At 39.4% G+C, this 23050-nt stretch overlaps 1 protein-coding gene across 1 annotated transcript in view; it reads left to right on the plus strand.

Moving 5' to 3' along the window:
* SLC7A11 (solute carrier family 7 member 11) overlaps positions 1 to 23050 on the plus strand; it is a 94859-nt gene that overhangs the window by 46937 nt on the left and 24872 nt on the right. The window contains exon 7 of the mRNA XM_055405300.2: positions 20964 to 21087. Within this exon, the coding sequence (XP_055261275.2) occupies positions 20964 to 21087 (124 nt within the window). The remainder of the gene's footprint in view (positions 1 to 20963; positions 21088 to 23050) is intronic.

Below are 23050 nucleotides of genomic sequence, written 5' to 3' on the forward strand. Positions count from 1 at the left end.
TTCCAATTTGTATTCCTTTTATGTCTTTTTCTGCTCTGATTGATGTAGCCAAAACTTCCAGAACTATGATGAATAGTAGTGGTGAGAGTGGGCACCCTTGTCTTGTTCCTGACTTTAGGGGAAATGCTTTCAGTTTTTCACCATTGAGGATAATGTTTGCTATGGGTTTGTCCTATATAGCTTTTATTATGTTGAGATATGTCCCTTCTATTCCCACTTTCTGTAGGGTTTTTATCATAAATGGATGTTAAATTTTGTCGAAGGCTTTCTCTGCATCTATTGAGATAATCATATGATTTTTATGTTTCAGTTTGTTAATGTGGTGTATTACGTTTATTGATTTGCGGATATTGAAGAATCCTTGCATTCCTGGGATAAAGCCAACTTGGTCATGATGTATGATCTTCTTAATGTGTTGTTGGATTCTGATTGCTAGAATTTTGTTCAGGATTTTTGCATCTATGTTCATCAGTGATATTGGCCTTTAGTTTTCTTTTTTTGTGGGATCTTTACCAGGTTTTACTTATATCTTTCCTTTCCTCCTTTGCTTTTTGCTTCTCTTCTTTTCACAGCTATTTGTAAGGCCTCCTCAGACAGTCATTTTGCTTTTTTGCATTTTTTTTCCATGGGGATGGTCTTGGTCCCTGTCTCGTGTACAATGTCATGAACCTCCGTCCAGAGTTCATCAGGCACTCTATCTTTCACATCTAGACTCTTAAATCTACTTCTTACTTCCACTGTATAATCATAAGGGATTTGATTTAGGTCATATCTGAATGGCCTAGTGGTTTTCCCTACTTTCTTCAAGTTAAGTCTGAATTCGGCAATAAGGAGTTCATGATCTGAGCCACAGTCAGCTCCTGGTCTTGTTTTTGCTAACCGTATACAGCTTCTCCATCTTTGGCTGCAAAGAATATAATCAATCTGATTTCGGTGTTGACCCTCTGGTGATATCCATGTGTAGAGTCTTCTCTTGTGTTGTTGGAAGAGGGTGTTTGCTATCACCAGTGCGTTCTCTTGTCAAAACTCTATTCCTTTGCCCTGCTTCATTTTGTGCTCCAAGGCCAAATTTGCCTGTTACTCCAGGTGTTTCTTGACTTCCTACTTTTGCATTCCAGTCCCCTATAATGAAAGGGAAATCTTTTTTGGGTGTTAGTTCTAAAAGGTCTTGATAGAACTGTTCAACTTCGGCTTCTTCAGCATTACTGGTCGGGGCATAGACTTGGATTACTGTAATATTGAATGGTTTGCCTTGGAAACGAACAGAAATCATTCTGTCGTTTTTAAGACTGCATCCAAGTACTGCATTTCGGACTCTTTTGTTGACCATGATGGCTACTCCATTTCTTCTAAGGGATTCCTGCCAACAGTAGTAGATATAATGGTCATCTGAGTTAAATTCACCCATTCCAGTCCATTTTAGTTCACTGATTCCAGAATGTCGACATTCATTCCTGTCATCTCCTGTTTGACCACTTCCAATTTGCCTTGATTCATGGACCTAACATTCCAGGTTTCTATGCAATATTGCTCTTTACAGCATCGGACCTTGGCTCTAGCATCAGTCACATCCACAACTGTGTATTTGTTTCGCTTTGGCTCCATCCCATCATTCTTTCTGGAGTTATTTCTCCACTGATCTCCAGTAGCATACTGGGCACCTACCGACCTAGGGAATTCCTCATTCAGTATCCTCTCATTTTGCCTTTTGATACTGTTCATGGGGTTCTCAAGGCAAGTATACTGAAGTGGTTTGCCATTCCCTTCTCCAGTGGACCACATTCTGTCAGACCTCTCTACCATGACCCGTCCATCTTGGGTGGCCCCACACGGCATGACTTAGTTTCATTGAGTTAGACAGGGCTGTGGTCCATATGATCAGATCAACTAGTTTTTTGTGATAAGCATCTGAATGCAGAGTTCCAAAGAATAGCAAGGAGAGATAAGAAAGCCTTCCTCAGCAATCAATGCAAAGAAATCAAGGAAAACAACAGAATAGAAAAAACAGATCTTTTCAAGAAAATTAGAGATATCAAGGGAACATTTCATGCAAAGATGGGCTCGATAAAGGAAAGGAATGGTATGGACCTAACAGAAGCAGAAGATATTAAGAAGAGGTGGCAAGAATACACAGAAGAACTGTACAAAAAAGATCTTCATGACGAAGATAATTACGATGGTGTGATCACTCACCTGGAACCAGACATCTTGGAATGTGAAGTCAAGTGGGCCTTAGAGAGCATCACGACGAACAAAGCTAGTGGAGGTGATTGAATTCCAAATGAGCTTTTTCAAATCTTGAAAGATGATGCTGTGAAAGTACTGCACTCAGTATGCCAGCAAATTTGGAAAACTCAGCAGTGGCCACAGGACTGGAAACGGTCAGTCTTCATTCCAATCCCAAAGAAAGGCAATGCCAAAGAATGCTCAAACTACCGCACAATTGCACTCATCTCACACGCTAGTAAAGTCATGCTCAAAATTCTCCAATCTAGGCTTCAGCAATATGTGAATCGTGAACTTCCAGATGTTCAAGCAGGTTTTAGAAAAGGCAGAGGAACCAGAGATCAAATAGCCAACATCCGCTGGATCATGGAGAAAGCAAGAGAGTTCCAGAAAAACATCTATTTCTGCTTCATTGACTATGCCAAAGCCTTTGACTGTGTCGATCACAATAAACTGTGGAACATTCTGAAAGAGAAGGGAATCCCAGACCACCTGACCTGTCTGTTTAGAAACCTATATGCAGGTCAGGAAGCAACAGTTAGAACTGCACATGGAAGAACAGACTGGTTCCAAATCGGGAAAGGAATACATCAAGGCTGTATATTGTCACCCTGCTTATTTAACTTATTTGCAGAGTACATCTTGAGGAACGCTGTGCTGGAAGAAGCACAAGCTGGAATCAAGACTGCTGGGAGGAATATCAATAACCTCAGATACGCAGATGACACCACCCTTATGACAGAAAGTGAAGAAGAACTAAAAAGCCTCTTGATGAAAGTGAAAGAGAGTGAAAAGGTTGGCTTGAAGCTCAACATTCAGAAAACAAAGATCATGGCATCTGGTCCCATCACTTCATGGGAAATAGATGGAAAAACAGTGGAGACAGTGTCAGACTTTATTTTTTTGGGCTCCAAAATCACTGCAGACGCTGATTGCAGCCATGAAATTAAAAGACGCTTGCTCCTTGGAAGGAAAGTTATGACCAACCTTGATAGTATATTAAAAAGCAGAGACATTACTTTGCCAACCAAGGTCCGTCTAGTCAAGGCTATGGTTTTTCCCATGGTCATGTATGGATGTGAGAGTTGGACTGTGAAGAAAGCTGATCGCCGAAGAATCGATGCTTTTGAACTGTGGTGTTGGAGAAGACTCTTGAGAGTCCCTTATACTGCAAGGAGATCCAACCAGTCCATTCTGGAGGAGATCAATCCTGGATGTTCATTGGAAGGACTGATGCTAAAGCTGAAACTGCAATACTTTGGCCACCTCATGCGATGAGTTGACTCACTGGAAAAGACTCTGATGCTGGGAAAGGTTGGGGGTGGGAGAAGGGGACGACGGAGAATGAGATGGCTGGATGGCATCACTGACTCTGTGGACATGAGTTTGAGTGAACTCCGGGAGTTGGTGATGGACAGGGAGGCCTGGCGTGCTGTGATTCATGGGGTCGCGGAGAGTCGGACACGACTGAGCGACTGAACTGAACTGAACTGACACTGTTTCCACTGTTTTTCCATCTATTTCCCGTGAAGTGATGGGACCAGATGCCATGATCTTTGTTTTCTGAATGTTGAGCTTCAAGCCAACCTTTTCACTCTCCTCTTTCACTTTCATCAAGAGGCTTTTGAGTTCCTCTTCACTTTCTGCCATAAGGGTAGTGTCATCTGCATATCTGAGGTTATTGATATTTCTCCTGGCAATCTTGATTCCAGCTTGTGCTTCTTCCAGCCCAGCGTTCCGCATGATGTACTCTGCATATAAGTTAAATAAGCAAGGTGACAATATACAACCTTGACGTACACCTTTACCTATTTGGAACCAGTCTGTTTAAGAACACTTAATTAGCATTGTATCATTATTTATAAAAAATCTTGTTAAATGAAAAGCAAAAATTCAACCTCCTTGTTTTAAGTTCCAATTTCATACAAGAGGCTTCTTCCTTGTCAGGTAGCTGTGTGGATGCCATTTGGGGGCATTAATAGTCTTGATTCAATAGATCTCTTTGTAGATCATAGGCACTGATTCTTTGTATCCTGTGTTGTTTTTTTTCTTTTTTTTGTAAACATTTCATGAATTTTTCGTATAAATAAATTTTCATTATGATTCAACTTATAGAACTTTGAATTTAAATATAGTAACTAATAAGTAAATTGTTTAAATATCTATTGCATTTAAATGTGGAGCTTCCCAGGTGGCACTAGTGGTAAAGAACCTGCCTGCCAATCCAGGGGACACAGGAGATGCTGGCTAGATCCCTGAGTCAGGAAGATCCCCTCGAGGAGGGCATGGGAACCCACTCCAGTATTCTTGCCTGGAGACTCCCATGGACAGAGGAGCCTGATGGGTTACAGTCCATGGAGTCACAAAGAATCAGAAATGACTGAAGTGACTTAGCAGCAGCAGCACATTTAAATGTAACCATTTAAAATTTTTTTCTGTATATTGCTTTTATATCATAACTGTTTCTATATCCTAGATCATTTAAATCTCACTCATGTTTTGTTTGTTTTTCCTTGATTTTTTTCCATTGAACATTTTGTCTTATCTGGAATGGATTTCTTCGAGTGTGATCCATCCAACGTATCCATCTATCCTTGATTTTCCCCTAATATTCCGATATCCCATCATTTCTTAAATAGCCATATTACCTTTAGCTTATGATATTTACTTAGTTTATAATATTTACTGCAGTTGTCTTATTATATATTAAGTTTCTATGTCATGTACTAGGTTTTATTTCAAGGTAATCTATTCTGTTTCACTTATCTCTATTGATATATCAACCAATTAATAAGAAATTTTTATTATTAAAAGTTTTAATGCTTATTTAATTGAGAGGAAAAAGAGGCCTTAATCAGTATTCTTTTTTTTCTAAATAAATCAACATGAATATAACATTTGTATAAAGACAGTTCCTACTCTTAGCTTTCCATGCATAGGAAGAGAATCCATTCAGTACTTTGAAATCTAAAACTCATGGTTTTTCAAGTTATTTTGGTAATATTATCTCATAATATAACTTGCACTATATAAAGATATTTCCTGCACATATGCATAGAGAAGGAAATGGCAACCCACTCCAGTATTCTTGCCTGGAACATCCCATGGACAGAGGAGCAGGGTGGGTGACAGTCCATAGGGTTGCAAAGTGTTGAACACAACTGAGTGACTAAGCATGCAAACATTGCATATATGAAAATTCTTTATAGTCTAGAAATTTCTTTTGCTGTGTACTATGGTTAATTGTTGGCTTATTCTTTTTATTCTATTAGATTTTTAAAATGCTGTGACTAATTAAAATGACCTACAAGTTATTATCCAATAATATTAGTCTTAATCTTTTCCCCTTTAGCCTTTCTTTTTTTAACACCTGATCTCTACTGATAAAGCACCTTTTATAATGATTGTCTCTGTTCTGGAATATTTTTAAACAAAATGCCAAATGCCAGAATATCAATAGAAATTTAAGTGGAAACATGCAAAAGTTATTTCTTTATGATGCTTGTAGTTGTTGAATAAACTGTGTAAGGGATTAAACATGAAAGAATGTAATTATTATGTATGTATCCAACTAGTTCAATTTATCCTCCAGAGAAATAATCTTTTGCCACACAGATATAAACATGGCAATATACACAATTCCTAAGCAATATATGTTAGAAATAATAAGTTTTTCCCTTGACATCTTTCTTATCATTGAACTAAACATCTGTGGGAAAATACTCGAATCAGGTTTTTAATGCATCTCTTAGACACTTGCTACTTTTCTTACAAAATGAGAATGCAGTATCGAATTATGTCATTTCTAGCACTTATTTTCTTGTGGTTCCAACTCATTTGGTACAGTTCCAAGTGTATGCATAGAAATCAACTCAAGACACAATTGTGTTGCTCTGTCAATCCAATAGTCAATCAAGAAGCTCAGTGCTTTGACTGGGAGTGAGTCAGCTGCTATCATGTATTTAGAAGTGAGCCTTCCTTGTGCCTTTTCCCTTCCTCGGTGATATCTTTTCAGTTTGGGATCCCTTTCCATTGGCTGCTGCCTCTAGATTTCGAGCCTTGATCCCTTCCACAGTTTGGACACCCTGTTTGTTTGTACTGCTATTTCTCTGCCGATGGTTGCGAGCTGACAGTGCCATGCTGTGTTTGTGTTTTATGGGGAAACGTTCATGTGTGGCTGCTGTGTTTGATATTAAATCTGAGATGAACTTCAGGAAACCTCCTGCTTTTTATTAAAAATGATTTTGACTAGGGGCTGTGTTATCCTGTTCATAAATCAGGTGTTCGCGGAGATTTAATAATTTAGAATTCACATGAGGTTTGGGTGGAATAAACATTCCTTTTTTTCGTTAAAACTACCTCTTAACATTTTTTTCCTTTTTCCTCTTCATTGCTTCCACTTATTTATTTTTTAAAGTTTTCTTTTGGGAGGTTTGTACAGATTTATCTCCTAGCTGTGAAAATAATATAAAGGAAGAGTCAAAACGATAGCTTAGTTTGCTTGAAGTAATTTAAATTTGCTAAGTTTTTTGAGTCTTCCATCACAATTATAAACACACTTCTAAGTTTTTTAATCCCATTATACATCCAAAGTAGTTATCTTCTCTTCTTGCTTTAATGAATTATTTCTTTTAGAACATGTCCAAAAATAAAAGGTTGATAAAAAGCAAATAAATAAATAAATAATAGAGGCCAAATAGTCCAGGAGCTCTTTCCATTTGTGCTTACAAAGTTCACAAAAAGCAGAATTATCCTTGAGAGTGACAGAGTCCTGACAACTCCTCATGGAAATATTTGCACTAGAGTTTTAGAGCGGATGCTTGCAGGACACTTTAAATGCTCAGTTGGATGTCCTTAATTTCTCTGTTGAATTTGGCAAGTGTGAATACGCAAGGATATTTGCAAAGACTGTTGGAGTTAAACATGTTTTGTTTCATTTTTCTCACATTGAAAATAGTAGGGAGTGAGGAGTACAGGGGTTGTGGGGCACACTCTGAGATGGAGACGAGGCTTAGATCTGAGCCTGACAGACCGAGGCATCCTGAATGGGAGGTGAGGATCTCCATGTCTTATCCTGTTCAAATTTTGGATTCTATAAGAGGGTGCATTTTTTATTGTCGTTTATATCTTTATCACTTTACTTATAACAATGTCTAGCATAAATAAGATATTTGACAAACAGTGGTGAAGTGAACTTTTTTATAAACATCTCTGATAGATCAAATGACAATATCCTTGATAATGTTATTACAAATGTCCTCTTAAATTCATATGATTTTAAAAAATATATTTGCAATAACATTTTGATGAAAGCTAAAGGCATGAAATATAAATGTCTTTGATAATATTGTCCATTTAATGTGGCTTCCAGAGGTCTGACCTGATGTATAAACACTGTCTTAGAATTTGGAGAATGGACAGACCACTTAACCTTTAAATTCTCTTCTATAATGGTCAGCCAGGCTGATACAATGTAGGTAGTTGTAATGTGCTGGTATTCCTGATTGAAGATAGAACCATAATCTCAAGACCCAGAAGAAGAGTTTGAAAGTCAGTATCCTAATTTTTTCTTTAAATGACAGAGCAAGGCAAAAGCAGGCATTTCCTTAGGATGCTCTGATACATGAGTAGGGCTCAGCTGAGTATTCAAAGGATTCTGTTAAACTGTCTTTACAAATCAGCTTTATTTGCTAAAGTGATCAAATGATGATCTTCCAAGTGAAATGGACACTGCATTTCATTAATTCAGCACCCTCTTTAAGGAGGAAGTTTAAGCCTGGAGAGGTCCAATGATCTGCTGCTGCTGCTGCTGCTAAGTCACTTCAGTCGTGTCCGACTCTGTGTGACCCCATAGACGGAAGCCCACCAGGCTCCCCCGTCCCTGGGATTCTCCAGGCAAGAACACTGGAGTGGGTCGCCATTTCCTTCTCCAATGTGTGAAAGTGAAAAGTGAAAGTGAAGTCGCTCAGTCGTGTCCGACCCTTAGCGACCCCATGGACTGCAGCCTACCAGGCTCCTCCATCCATGGGATTTTCTAGGCAAGAGTACTGGAGTGGCTTGCCATTGCCTTCTCCATCCAATGATCTTCTAGGTCCCTGCAAATGACTGGAACATGACTTGAACCAGCTTTCAGATTGGAGTCCAGAGAATTTTTCATAATTCTATGAAATCAAGTTAAAACAAACATCAAAGGCAAAGCTTCAGAGAAAAGGTTTTGCATAAAGAAAGTTTACACTTGCGATGGTAAATGTACATTTTTGTCTTTTCTTGGTTATAGGAATTTGAGGATGGGGCTATGGGAGCCTATGTAAGAGAAGGGAAATTACAGGGTGGATGAGTGAGGGAACCACTTCTTTTTCTGAGGCAGATGGCCCCTCGACCATTGCACGTTGCGTTGGACTTTGTAATACAGTGTATCCCTAAGGAGAGAGCTTGCCTGTGAATCCTTGCAATCTAAGAAAAGGCATTAGCAAATACAAGATAAAGCACAAAAGCTTATTTTTCAAAAGGTTTAACTTTTGAGCTGAAAGATAAAAGATGACGGTATCCATTTCTACTGGGAATACAAATCTTGGTAAAGGAACAGCCCAAGGAGAGCAGAGAGGAGCTTGCAGGAAGTTCTGCCATTCTGGGGGCCTTTGTGACCTTTGCAGGGAGCTGTCAACGGTTCCACGCAGGAGTCTTCATCGTTACTTTCTTGATAATGGCATATTATCTCTCTTAACTGGCAAGGTGCTTAACCTATCAGCTCTTTTTCTTCTCATCTTCACCGTTCTCTGTGGCTCCATTAAGCTGCTGTGTCATGTTCTCTGGAGCCTGGCCTTGTGAATTTACCATTTTGATTAAAATCAAGACATAACTATTAGCTCCCCTATCAACTTTACACCTTTCCTGTTAAGCATTTTTCCCTTAATTACCTATACGTAGGATGTGTGGCAGTGAAAAATTATTTTAACTTTTAGGATCAAATATATCCATATATGCAATCATTCATAGATACGCAGTTTATGAAACCAATTCATGTACCTTTAATAGGAAGCCAGTATTGAGTCCAAAAATTATCTAAAGACATGATTTGACTTGCAGCATCTGGAGGAATGATGTTGAAACTATTCAGTAGCACTGGATCACTTCAGTTGTGTATCAATACATAAAACAAGTAAAAGAGGACTGATCTGGTTGAAGTGAGTGAGAATAGGTTCTCCTATTTACCTATTAGTTAGTATATCTATAGTATATCTATGCTTGTATATGTGCTCCGTTGCTTTAGTAGTGCCCGACACTATGAGGGGAGAAGACCGTGGTACCCCACTCCAGTACTCTTGCCTGGAAAATCCCATGGATGAAGGAACCTGGTGGGCTGCAGTCCATGGGGTCACTGAGAGTTGGACACGACTGAGCGACTTCACTTTCACTTTTCATTTTCATGCATTGGAGAAGGAAATGGCAACCCACTGCAGTGTTCTTGCCTGGAGAATCCCAGGGACGGGGGAGCCTGGTGGGCTGCCATCCATGGGGTCGCAGAGTCAGACACAACCGACACGACTTAGCAACAGCAACAGCAGCAGCAAACACTGTAAGATTCTATGGACTATAGCCTGCCAGGCTCCTCTGTTCATGGGATTCTCCAGGCAAGAATACTGGAATGGGTTGCTGTACCCTCCTCCAAGGGATCTTCCCAACTGAGGGATCAAACCTGCATCTCTTATGTCTCTTGCATCATTAGCTGAATTCTTTACCACTAGTGCCACCTGGGAAGCCCAGTCCGACCAGTGACCACCTTCTATTCTGATTCCCAGAGCACCCAACTGGAAAGCGAGTTATCAAAGTAAAATGATTACAAATAATTAGACTTGTCATTGTCGGTCACAAATTTTGAAGGCAGTTTTTGGTTGTAGAAGCAGTAGTTCATTTGTCGTGGTTCAATGTCTCCATGTTTACCTGTTCCATTTCTTATCATGCAGCCGGTCAGAAATGTGACTGTATTTGATTTATGGGTTTATAGTAGGAGAAGTGTTATCAGTTCCTTCTGAGACTCATGTTAATGGCCTGAGGGAATTTTGACTCTTAATTCCCACTTACTATGCCAAAGTGGGTATATTTATTTTACATCACCTTGTTCTTAGCGTAAGTATATTTATTAAACATTGCATTATCTTATTATGTGTCCTTGGTCAAAAAAAGGCAATTATACTTTGATCTTTGTTGGATTGGTAGCAGTTTTCAGAAATGCAGGGGATATTATATTTCAAAAGAATGAACAATGGGGTCTATGTTTGCTCTGTTTCTGGGAAGTTGGAATAATAATAGAATTTTCACTGTTCTAACTTTTTCAAATGTTTTAATTTATTCTCATCTTGTGGGACATTATTTTAAAAACTTTATATCATATACTAGTCTCTTACAAAACAAAAAATATAAGATAAAAAATAATGAGGACCCATTTTGTCTCATATAAATTAATTCATTAATTTATTCTCATCATGTGGGGCATTATTTTAAAAACTTTATATCATACTAGTCTCTTACAAAACAAAAAATATAAGATAAAAAATAATGAGGACCCATTTTGTCTCATATAAATTAATTCACTGAGATCTACAAAAAGTCTTGATAAAATGAAGTCCTTCATTCTCTTATTAGTTAGGGTAATGCTAGCTGCTTTAACAAATGAGCCACAGATTTTCAGTGGCTTTAAACAATCGAAAGTTTGATTTTTAAATCACGTAACAGTCCACTGTTGGTGTCCCTGGCTGAGGATGGATATTATTCCATGTATTGATCCTGTGGCCCAGATTCCTTCTTCCACATTGTGGTTTTGCCTCTGTATAGATCCTCTGCAACCAGGGAAGTAGGGGTGGGTGCAGGGGTGGACAAGGCAACCTACTTCTTAACCACCTTGGCCCACAATCGCCATATCAATCAACATGGATGAATGAGCCACACTGCCACCAATATACTGGAGAGTCTGGGAAATGTCTATCTGGTAGCTGCTTCTCAGGAACAACTGATACTTTGGAAAGAAGAACACAGAATTGTGATGGGTAGTTCATTTTCTCAGCTATATGTATCTGAGGCCTTCCCTGGTAGCTCAGTTGGTAAAGAATCTGCCCGCATTGCAGGAGATCCCAGTTTGATCGCTGGGTTGGGAAGATTCACAGGAGAGGGGATAGGCTATGCACTCCAGTATTCTTGGGCTTCCCTTGTTGCTCAGCTGATAAAGACTCTGCCTGCAATGCAGGAGACCTGGGTTTGATCCCTGGGTTGGAAAGATCCCCGGGAGAAGGGAAAGGCTACCCACTCCAGTGTTCCGGCCTGGAGTCGGACACGACTGAGCAACCCTCACTTTCACTTTATGCACTCTGAATCTCAGGAACTTGGTTATTCTGAAAACATGGTTCACATCCCCTTAGAGTACTTTACACAAAATCCCAAGGAAAACATCACATTTTAAAAAGTATCCTGTAAAAACAATATAACAAAAATAAGAATTGAACATTAGTGTGAAATGTAATTTATTGTTATTAAAATATTTTATCTTCTGATTTATTTACTTGCTAACATTTTATCAAAAACCAATTTTGTTTCTATTTTTGTGCACTCAAACTTGCCTACTAATATCTCTACATTCATCCATGATAAATATGGATAACTGCAATACATCTGGAAGACACACTCTAAATCTTGAGAAAATGAGAAAAAATGAGATGCAGACAATGCAAATTTTTTGTTCCTATGAAATTCAAGCAAATGAAAATTTACTCTCAAGCTATTTACATTTTGCTGAATAATTTTATTTAGGCATGAATTTATTCTAATAGTGGGATAAAAAATCAAGTGTTGTTAGGGCTGAAAATGCTTAGACTAATGCTTCTGATTGCTTATTACCCCATGTTTCTGCATTATAAGTTGCCATTTTAGTTCATTTTTCTGCGTGGTTTTGCTGCACTTTTCTCTCTTTCATGTATCTATGTACGTTTTTCCTTGAGCCTGCTTCAGCCTGCAGTCTTTTAATCTGTTTCTGTTCATTTCTTACATCTCCCTACAGGTTTCTCTGTCTTCTTTTTGTTTATGGAGTTCTTCATCTGTGGACAATGGAAAATGGTGAGATTTAGATTAGACATCAGTGGTATTTAAATTTACAGCGTCTCAGTGAAAATACCCGTAACTTTGCCAGAGTGCAGTAAGAAGCAGAGGGCAGGTGTTTACTTGCTTGAAGTCAGTGGGATCACTGTGTACCTGTACGTGACAATCTGCTTGTCGCATCACTGTGTTCAGCCTTGGCCCAGAAGCTGTCACTAAGTTAGAATGTGAAGCGTGGACCTCTACGAATGTTTATAAATAGGTTTATTGAATGTATTCTTCCTCTTGCTCCATTTTCTCCTTTCAGTGACAACCCTCACCACCTTCCCAACTACTTGCTGTGTCTCCTCAAGTGCAGTTCTCTTATAGTGTTATTAACAGTCCAGTTCCCACTCATGGCGTATAACTAGAGATATGATAGCACTAAATGACAATGAGACAAAATCACTGAAAACGTATAAAGCAATTCATCAGATTCCCGTCAGCTGTAATCTAACTGTTTCAAGTCCGGAAAACAATCCAAGAACTCTTCTTTGTAATACAGTCCCTGCTGGAAACATCAGAAATTACATAGCCAGATATTACATTTCCATTCTAGAGGGCATCTCTGGAGAGTTTGAGATGAACAAGAATCAGGGAAATTATGTAAAAATGTATGAAAGAGAATCACATGAATGAAAAATATAGATTTCTTTTGATATATACTATTATTTATCTTTTGGTTTGTAACATTTTTGGAGTGAGGTAAAATTAACAGCAGTGGTAATAAAATAAACTGAATAATTCTTCAAAATTAAATTGGTGGATCAAAAAGGGAGTAGTAAGACATGCTTGAGTCACTTCCAGGTCAGAGCTAGAGAAAGGCTTTCACGGTCTCCTTAGGGTCCTTATAAAGAAAATGGGAAATATGTATGATTCTAAAATAAGTACTCAGAAGCAAAAAAGTATGTTTAATATTAAATATTTTGTGTTGACATCAGTCATGGCTTTTTTCCAGTTACATATAAACAGTTTACTAAAAATTTTAAAATTCTGTGAAAAATCCTATTTTCCTTTTTATTTGTATCTCATATTAAGAAGTTTGCTGTTTTCATGCCCTTCATTTTTTGTTTAAAAAATTTTTAATTGGAGGATAATTGCTTTAATGCTGTGTTGGTATCTGCCATACAACATGAATCAGCTCTAAGTATGCATATGTCCTTTCCCTCTTGAATTTCCCTTCCATCCCCCAACCCCATCCCACCCTCTAGGCTGTAACAGATCATCAACACTGGGTTGAGGTCCCTGTGTTATGTAGCAACACTTGGCTTCCCACAAAGTGGAAAGTGCTTAAATGCTCAGTCCTGTGCAACTCTTTGTACCCCATGGACTGTAGCCAGGCTCCTCTCTCCATGGGATTGTCCAGATGTGAATACTGAAGTGGGTTGCCATTTCCTTCTCCAGAGGATCTTCTCCACCCAGGGGTCGAATCTGTGTCTCCGCTGTTGCCTGCATTGCAGACTGATTCTTTACCCACTGGGGAAGCCCCAGCTTCCCACTAGTTATCTATTTTGCTTATGCTAATGTTCTTGCCCTTCTTTATTTCTCTTTTTTTCCCTCCCTGCTTCATCCTGAATGCCAAATACTTGCTTAAAATATTAATGATTTTTAAATTTAAAAAATGTGAAGAATCAAGCACTTCTCTTAGAAGATTCCAGTATACACAGGAGTAGGTTTTAGCAGAACTGTCACCATACCCAGTTCCATGGCTCAAAGACAATTTTAGATGCCTGGGGACCAATGAATTTTGTGGTCCCCAGTGGGTATAACCACTGAGGAATGTATGAAACTTACTTTCATTCACATAAATCTCAGAAGATTTTATGCCAGTTATAAAACAGCTTTAGAAATCTCCAGAAATTCAAGTGATTACAGAATTACTCAGATGTCTGAATATCAGAAATCTTTGTGACCTTCAGGTTCCTCAACTCTGAAGAATCAAGCTAGATTTGTTAATTCTGTTTTCATGGCAGGAGTCTTTTTAGCCAATATGAAGCTGGAAACAATGATCATTTTTGTTGCTCAATCATATAGATACAAAGCGTATTGAAAATGCATCCCATGCTGCATCATTTGTGATGATTAAGTGCATAGTAAAATATACTTGGCTTAAAATGTGTCACATGGTAACATCAGAATATATCAGCTTTCTGATCTTTGTATTATAAATAGAGTATGTGTTTGTCAGCGTGTAAGGTGCCTCTGCCTTTTCTAAAACCTGCTTGAACATCTGGGAGTTCACGGTTCACATATTGCTGAAGCCTGGCTTGGAGAATTTTGAGCATGACTTTACTAGCGTGTGAGATGAGTGCAATTGTGCGGTAGTTTGAGCATTCTTTGGCATTGCCTTTCTTTGGGATTGGAATGAAGACTGACCTTTTCCAGTCCTTTCGCCACTGCTGAGTTTTCCAAATTTGCTGGCATATTGAGTGCAGCACTGTCACAGCATCATCTTTCAAGATTTGGAATAGCTCAACTGGAATTCCATCACCTCCACTAGCTTTATTCGTAGTGATGCTTTCTAAGGCCCACTTGACTTCACATTCCAGATGTTCAAGCAGGTTTTAGAAAAGGCAGAGGCACCAGAGATCAAATTGCCAACATCCGCTGGATCATGGAGAAAGCAAGAGAGTTTCAGAAAACCATCTATTTCTGCTTCATTGACTATGCCAAAGCCTTTGACTGTGTGGATCACAAGAAACTGTGGAACATTCTGAAACAGATGGGAATACTAGACCACCTGACCTGCCTCTTGAGAAACCTGTATGAAGGTCAGGAAGCAACAGTCAGAACTGTACATGGAACAGACTGGTTCCAAATAGGAAAAGGAGTACATCAAGGCTGTATATTGTCACCTTGCTTATTTAACCTATATGCAGAGTACATCATGAGGAACGCTGGGCTGGAAGAAGCACAAGCTGGAATCAAGATTGCCGGGAGAAATATCAATAACCTCAGATATGCAGATGACACTACCCTTATGGCAGAAAGTGAAGAGGAACTCAAAAGCCTCTTGATGAAAGTGAAAGAGGAGAGTGAAAAGGTTGGCTTGAAGCTCAACATTCAGAAAACAAAGATCATGGCATCTGGTCCCATCACTTCATGGGAAATAGATGGAAAAACAGTGGAAACAGTGTCAGACTTTATTTTTGGGGGCTCCAAAATCACTGCGGATGCTGATTGCAGCCATGAAATTAAAAGACACTTACTCCTTGGAAGGAAAGTTATGACCAACCTTGATAGTATATTAAAAAACAGAGACATTACTTTGCCAACTAAGGTCCGTCTAGTCAAGGCTATGGTTTTTCCCGTGGTCATGTATGGATGTGAGAGTTGGACTGTGAAGAAAGCTGATCACTGAAGAATTGATGCTTTTGAACTGTGGTGCTGGAGAAGACTCTTGAGAGTCCCTTGGACTGCAAGGAGATCCAACCAGTCCATTCTAGAGGAGATCAATCCTGGGTGTTCATTGGAAGGACTGATGCTGAAGCTGAAACTGCAATACTTTGGCCACCTCATGCGACGAGTTGACTCACTGGAAAAGACTGATGCTGGGAAAGGTTGGGGGCGGGAGGAGAAGGGGACGACGGAGAATGAGATGGCTGGATGGCATCACTGACTCTGTGGACATGAGTTTGAGTGAACTCCGGGAGTTGGTGATGGACAGGGAGGCCTGGCGTGCTGTGATTCATGGGGTCGTGGAGAGTCGGACACGACTGAGCGACTGAACTGACTGACTGACTGAAGGATCCTAGGAACTTTGTACCTAGAGTTCAGGTAGTCACAAAGCAGACATGTTATCCTGGATGAGATAAATTCCATGAATGTGGTTTTAGCATTGGAAGATCTAGGTTCAAGATCCAGCTCTCATGCTTACTACTTTTGTGACCTTGGCCTGTCAAGTTGTTTAAACTCTCTGAGCCTTGGTTCCCTTGTTTGAAAATACAAACAAGGGAAAATTGTTTGAAAATTGCCTCCTGTTTCAGTGAGTTTTGGATTTAGTCATTTGTTCATGTTCTATTTTGTTTCACAAAGGCTATGAAATGCCATGTGTGTATTTGGAGATAAAATGTATTTGCCATCACTTTGTAGATTATACAAATATAATCTACCTGCCATTCCTATTGGGATTATTTAAATTCTGAGGAAGTCTGTCTCTAAAATGAGAGTGCTTCTAAGCAGATGTTCCAGAGACCTCCATTTAATAATTTCTGATAAAATAAACATTTATCCATGTGTTACATAGACTGGTTACAGATGCCAATTTAAAATAAGCCTACAGCAAAAGAAGACTATCCAAGACCTTTTAATTGGAGACTATTTTCAATTAATAAAAATATCAGATTCTCACTTAATTTTTCTCATTAATACATAATTGAAAAGACTCTATCCATCTATTTGTCTATCTGCGTATATGGTTTGTTGTTTATTGTTATTTAGTTTCTAACTCTTGTCTGACTCTTTGCAACCCCATGGACTGTAGCCCACCAGGCTCCTAGTTCACAGGAATCTCCAGGCAAGAATACTGGAGTGGGTTGCCATATCCTCCGCTGGGGATCTTCCTGATCCAGGGATAACACCCCTGTCTCCTGTTTCTCCTGCATTGGCAGGCAGATTCTTTACCACTGCCATACCTGGAAAGCCAGGTATATAGATAGGTAGATATGACCAAAAAAGCTCTTAAGGATTAAGTCTCTTTTCCCAATACATTTGTATCTTGCTAACCATTAATCTTGGACATACCTAACAGTTTCTCCTCGCAGAATTACAGAAAACTAGGGACGAATACCGGAGAAGGCAATGGCAACCCACTCCAGTACTCTTGCCTGGAAAATCCCATGGATGGGGGAGCCTGGTAGGCTGCGGTCCATGGGGTCCCTAAGGGTCGGACACGACTGAGCGACTTCGCTTTCGCTTTTCACTTTCATGCATTGGAGAAGGAAATGGCAACCCACTCCAGTGTTCTTGCCTGGAGAATCCCAGGGACGGCAAAGCCTGGTGGGCTGCTGTCTATGGGGTCTCACAGAGTCAGACGTGACTGAAGCGACTTAGCAGTAGCAACTTAGGTCAACCATTAAAAAAATGCACAAACATTTGAGAGAGTAGAAGTTATAGGTGCAAGTCATTTTTATTCAGCTTAAAGACAATGCTTTTGTTGCATTTGCAATTGGTGCATGCCTCACAGTAACACAGGAGTTTTGAAATATCAGTGGCCTACCAGTTCCCTTGATTCCTTTTATTATCATATGCCATTTGCCTTAATCTTGGGCACTAACTGTGCTTATCTGCCCTCTGCGTCTAAAGCCTCCAGAAAGATTGCTTCTGCATGTCCTCAGAGCTTTTATCAGCTCACCCAGTGGCTCTTAGGCTTTGCTGCTTGAAATACAGGAGTTACGCACATGGTGCCAAGCCCTTCTGAACAAATGAACTCTTCTCTTCAGTAAATGATTGCTGTTTATGCCAAGGCAGCCACAACCTCCTCTCCTTCCCTTTGTGAAAGTGAAATGGAACCTTAAGGACAGAAGCCAGTGGCTATCTGGCCTCATCCTCTCAAATTCCCATGGCTTAATTTTACCTCAAGGGGAATTACTGGGCTTATTGTGAATTGCTGCAAGGTTAGACCCTTTTCCTCTTTTATCCTATAGTTTAAACTCCTTTGATTTTTTCCCCCTCTGGTATCTATACAGTGTATTTGGCTGATAGTAAAACTGTTAATAATCTATTTCAAATTATCTGATATGTATGCTTATTTTCCCTCCTTTTCTGTGAGAGTTGTCTAGGGAAGTTTATTCAGTGAGCTTTTGCTGTTTTTAAATTAAGGAGGAACCAGTATTTCCTAAATATTGAGACTTTTGAAAACATTTACTTGACATTATAGTTTACATAAGACAGAAAAGCTGAAGTATAGATCTTAAGAACTATAATGTTTCATAATTTATGAAAATCCTGGAATAAGTCTTTTACCTTCCTTCATACTACATGAAACTGCATTTTCAGTGAATACATGAAGAATACTGCCATGATAAGAGCTTTCCAGTGAACGTTATAGATATTCAATAGTTATGATTTCTCTGAAAATTGAGTTTGAAGACCCACGTACATGAGAGAGAATATTCTGTAGTGGTTTTAAGTGCTTTGACTTCAAGGTAAGCTAAATCTGTGGCTGAATTCTGGGGTTCCACTTATCAGCTGTGTATCCTGAACAGTTCTTTGAGACTTCAATTATTCATATATAAAATGGTGATGATGCTCCTAAATCACAGAATTTTCCAAGGATAAAATGAGACAAATATGTAAAGTAGGGGTACATAGCAGAGTTGCTGCTGTTGTTTTTGTTACCAGTTGAGGAAGGAAAAAAAGAAAAGGAAACTAACTTGGAAACTTCAATTTTTTTAAGACCCCTTCTGCTGGAGTCAGTTTAGAAATACCCCCTCAGAAAGACCATAATCTTTGGGCAGGAAACAGGGAGGGTGCTTGGGAGGCTAGGTACTCTGCTGGGAGAGCCACCATCAAATTTCAGACTCACTTCTCTCTGCTCTATGGCAGCATCATGTGATTGACAGTACTACCTGTCCTGGACAGGTTAGGTGACTTCACTGCACTGAACAGTAGATCACTTCAGTTTTTATTAGCAGAGCCTTCGCGTTTCTTAATCCTCTTGCGAGGAATCTCTAGAGAGTCTCTCCCTCTCTGCTTTCCTCCTCCACAGAAAGAACTCAGAACCCCATTTGGGATGTTATAGAAGCTTAGGGATTCAAATTTAAAGGAATACAGTGAGTGGTTGAAAAGCTGCGTATTCACCTTCTTGCTCAGCTGCTTCCGCCTTTGCGTTGATCTGCCACCTCTCTTTCAAACAGGCATCCTTGTGTGCTAAGTCACTTCAGTTGTGTCCAATTCTTGGCGACCCCACGGACTGTAGCCTGCCAGACTCCTCTTACATGGGATTCTCCAGGCAAGATTATTGCAGTGGTTTGCCATGCTCTCCTCCAGGGGATCTTCCCCACCCTAGGATCAAATCCATATCTCTTATATCTCCTGTATTGGAAGGCAGGTTCTTTACTACTCGTGCCACCAGGGAAGCACCCAAAGAAGCAGGATTCATCTTTAATTTGCCCTATGCCATTTGGCCCTCTGTTTTATATTGGCCCAGTGATTTCCTTTGCTTACACTTAGCATTTATCATTCTCAATGAGCAATTGAGTGTTATGGTGTGAACAGCAAATTCCATAGGACCCTCTTCATGCTGGGGAAGGGGAACACCTGCTCCTTTCCTGTTAGGATGCCAGGATTTTAGAGGTCACTGTGTTTCCCCACCAAGGCTTAAGGCTTTGGGGATCAGTCGAAGTGTCAGGCTCCAAGCACTGTAATGAATGGCAGTTGCTGACTGGCTGGGTTTGCCTGTTCTCAACAGGGGACAGAGAATTCAGCGTAATGAGCTGGGACTTCGTGTGCTCAACACACCCAGCTTGGGGAGTGAGGCAGGCTGTGCCTTTTTTTCTTCCTGTTTTCAGAACTGTATTTTCATCTTGGAAGAAATTATATGGAGGTCTTCATTAGTGGCATCCAGCAGGGTTAAGGCTCCATGAGGGCTGATAAGTTCTATGGCTAAAAAACCCCATCAGCCTTTGTGCAGGGAGCTGATGGTTTAAGTTGCTTGAACCGGAAAGAGTCTGAAGAGGTGATTATGTTAAGCAAGTAATGTGTATCGGTAACATGGAATCAAATTATTAGGGTCAGTGACTTCCTGGCTTTCCAAGTGCATTAAATGAAGACATAACATTGCATTTGTGCCGGATCCTTCATGATGCTGCGTGGTGTCAGTGCTATCCGGTCATATGTTCTTCACAGCATGTCAACCTCTAATTTCATGGGATTATCTGTGCTATGGTTTTAATAGATACTCATGATCTTGAGCTTCCTTTGAACTCACAGCAGGGCAGTGCAAAGCCATTATTGGAAGCACTTTTAGGCTTTTTGTGTTATGTACAAAATTATTATTGCCATCATTTAGAAGGTAGATATATCCTGTTCCCATGCTTCCAATACTGTACACTTATTTGATAGCAAGGAGAATTACTGAAGGGGAAAACACTGAATGCAAAAGACCTTTTTGGAAACTAGTTTTAGAAAGGTTGTCAAGCCAAGTGAATTAGTATTTGAAAGGCATTTGAAAGGCCAGTGGATCTCAAAGTGTGGTACCCTGGCCAGCATCATCAGAATTACCCAAGGAGGTGTTACAAATGCAAATCCTCCTGAATCAGAAATTCTTGTGGTGGGCTCAGCAATCTGTGTTTTAACAAACGTTCCAGGTGATGCGTGCTCAAGTGTGGGAAACACTGCTCTAAGATTTATGGAGTAAAAGAATGGGACAGACCCATATGTTCTGGGGCACAGCGGTAGACAAGACAAATGTAGTATCTCCCCTCATGGACCTTATTAAATTGCAAAGGACTATGTGGTACTTCATCCAGATGAAATGTTTATACATACCCAACAGGGCCTGTAATTATCCATACCATTTTATTTTTTGCTTTGAATGAGCCTGTTATTTTCTTTGATCTCAGAGAAATGACTAACAAAAGATGAGTAATAAGCAATTTCTTTGTGCATTTCAGAACCATCCCCCTTGCAATATGTATATCCATGGCCATTGTCACTGTTGGCTACGTGCTAACAAATGTGGCCTACTTCACAACCATTAGTGCCGAGGAACTGATGCTTTCAAATGCAGTGGCAGTGGTAAGTTTAAGTTGGGCTAATGCCAGTTTGAATTTAGGCTAATGAATTGATGCAGTTTTATAGTAGTTACCTCCAGTGGAAAGTGTTTTGGTAATTTAGTAATTTTTTTGAACTGAATGATAATGAATATTTTAAAAATTTAGGATATACCTTAGCGTATTCCATTTAATTAAACTACAGCTACAAATACAGCTGTAGCCGTTGATACAACTGCAATCCTATACGATTTCTGTATTATTAATTTCATGTAAAATATGTCCACATATACCAGCTTAAAAACACATTTCCACACATTCACATTGAATAGAAGGCATTATTCTTCCAATGTGTCTTTAAGGACAGGTGGGTAGTTACTGAGTTTAAATGAATTCATTTTGGGGGTTATGCAAATTACAATTTATTCTGTACTCTTTCCTGTTTAGACACTTTTCAAATGCTAACTTAAAATCTTTTTCCCAAAGTATCACTTTAGAATTTCCAAGTAGACCATATGCATTTGTTTTTTTTCCCCCTAGTATATCTATCCTTTTGAATGCTAGAGCCTAGGATATTATTAATTTGGGGAAATAGAGTTATTCAAAGTTAAACAGATGTCATTTTTATTGTACTTCTCAGAATATCACAGAAGCTAATGTGTATTTTAACTCCTAAAGAAGTGGATACTTATAATTTCACAGCATTTTCCAAAATTTATTTGACTTCAAGACCATCTTTTGCTTCCAGAGGTCATGTTATGGGACTGCTCTTCTGTGACACAGACTTTTTGGCATAAAAACTTAGCTAGTAAGAGAACGCTCATTCATGACCTTGTAACAATGAAGGGTGGAAAAAAAGAACTTTGCACCACGAGATGTCAGTTCCTTTTAAAATAGTCACTATTACCTCATAATAATCATCCACAGGGAACATCCACAGGGAACAAATTATCCCATTTCGTGAACCTATGTATGAGTTCACTGTATTAAAGAAGACTTTGCCCACTGCTGTAACTTCTACCAGACAACCAAATGCACAGAGCTTTCTGATGTCAGGTCGTCATCTCATCTTACTATACAAAGGGCAGCACTTAGTCTTTGAGTGTAATGTGGTCCATTAATTACATAGCGCCAGCTGCTCAAGGACAAGTAAAGAATCCCACATCTTTTTATTTTGAAAAATATATCCTACATGACTGCAAATGCTGTAGAATAAAAGGAAATGTCATAAACTTTGTTTCTCTTCTATATTTTCTGTGACTTGATTTCCTCAGACTTGTATTGGTATTCTAACCTTTTAATAAGAAACGACAGAAGGAATTGGCAGATACCTGAGAGAATCCTGGGTGTTCATTGGAAGGACTGATGCTGAGGCTGTAACTCCAATACTTTGGCCACCTCATGCGACGAGTTGACTCACTGGAAAAGACTCTGATGCTGGGAAAGGTTGGGGGCGGGAGGAGAAGGGGACGACAAAGAATGAGATGGCTGGATGGCATCACCGACTCTGTGGACATGAGTTTGAGTGAACTCTGGGAGTTGGTGATGTACAGGGAGGCCTGGCGTGCTGTGATTCATGGGGTCGCAGAGAGTCGGACACGACTGAGCGACTGAACTGAACTGAGAGGGTGGGATTGAGTTGATAAACAGAGATGCAGCTGATGTGATTTTTCTGGGGCAAAAGATTTTCAGAATTGTTCTTATCCATGATATACATATTAAGTCATCACTTATGTTTCATCACACTTCTAAGTCATAACACCAGGATTGGTATATGAAATAAGTCTCTGCAACACTTATCAGTCTACCTTTGTACTTCACTGTAGACATGTGGCTTTCCAGACTAAAGAGAAAGTATCATACAGAAGGATTTCTGTCTCCAAAAGGAGGAATTCTGAATTGAGCTCTTTTTTACTTACCAGAGTCAGAAACAATAGATATCATAGTTGATAGCTTTGATAAATGGATCACTGCTTTTTGAAGGTAGA

The sequence above is a fragment of the Moschus berezovskii genome, chromosome 19 (assembly GCF_049115385.1).
Source record: "Moschus berezovskii isolate FMDL1 chromosome 19, NW_MosBer_1.0, whole genome shotgun sequence".
Classification (NCBI taxonomy): Eukaryota; Metazoa; Chordata; class Mammalia; order Artiodactyla; family Moschidae; genus Moschus; species Moschus berezovskii.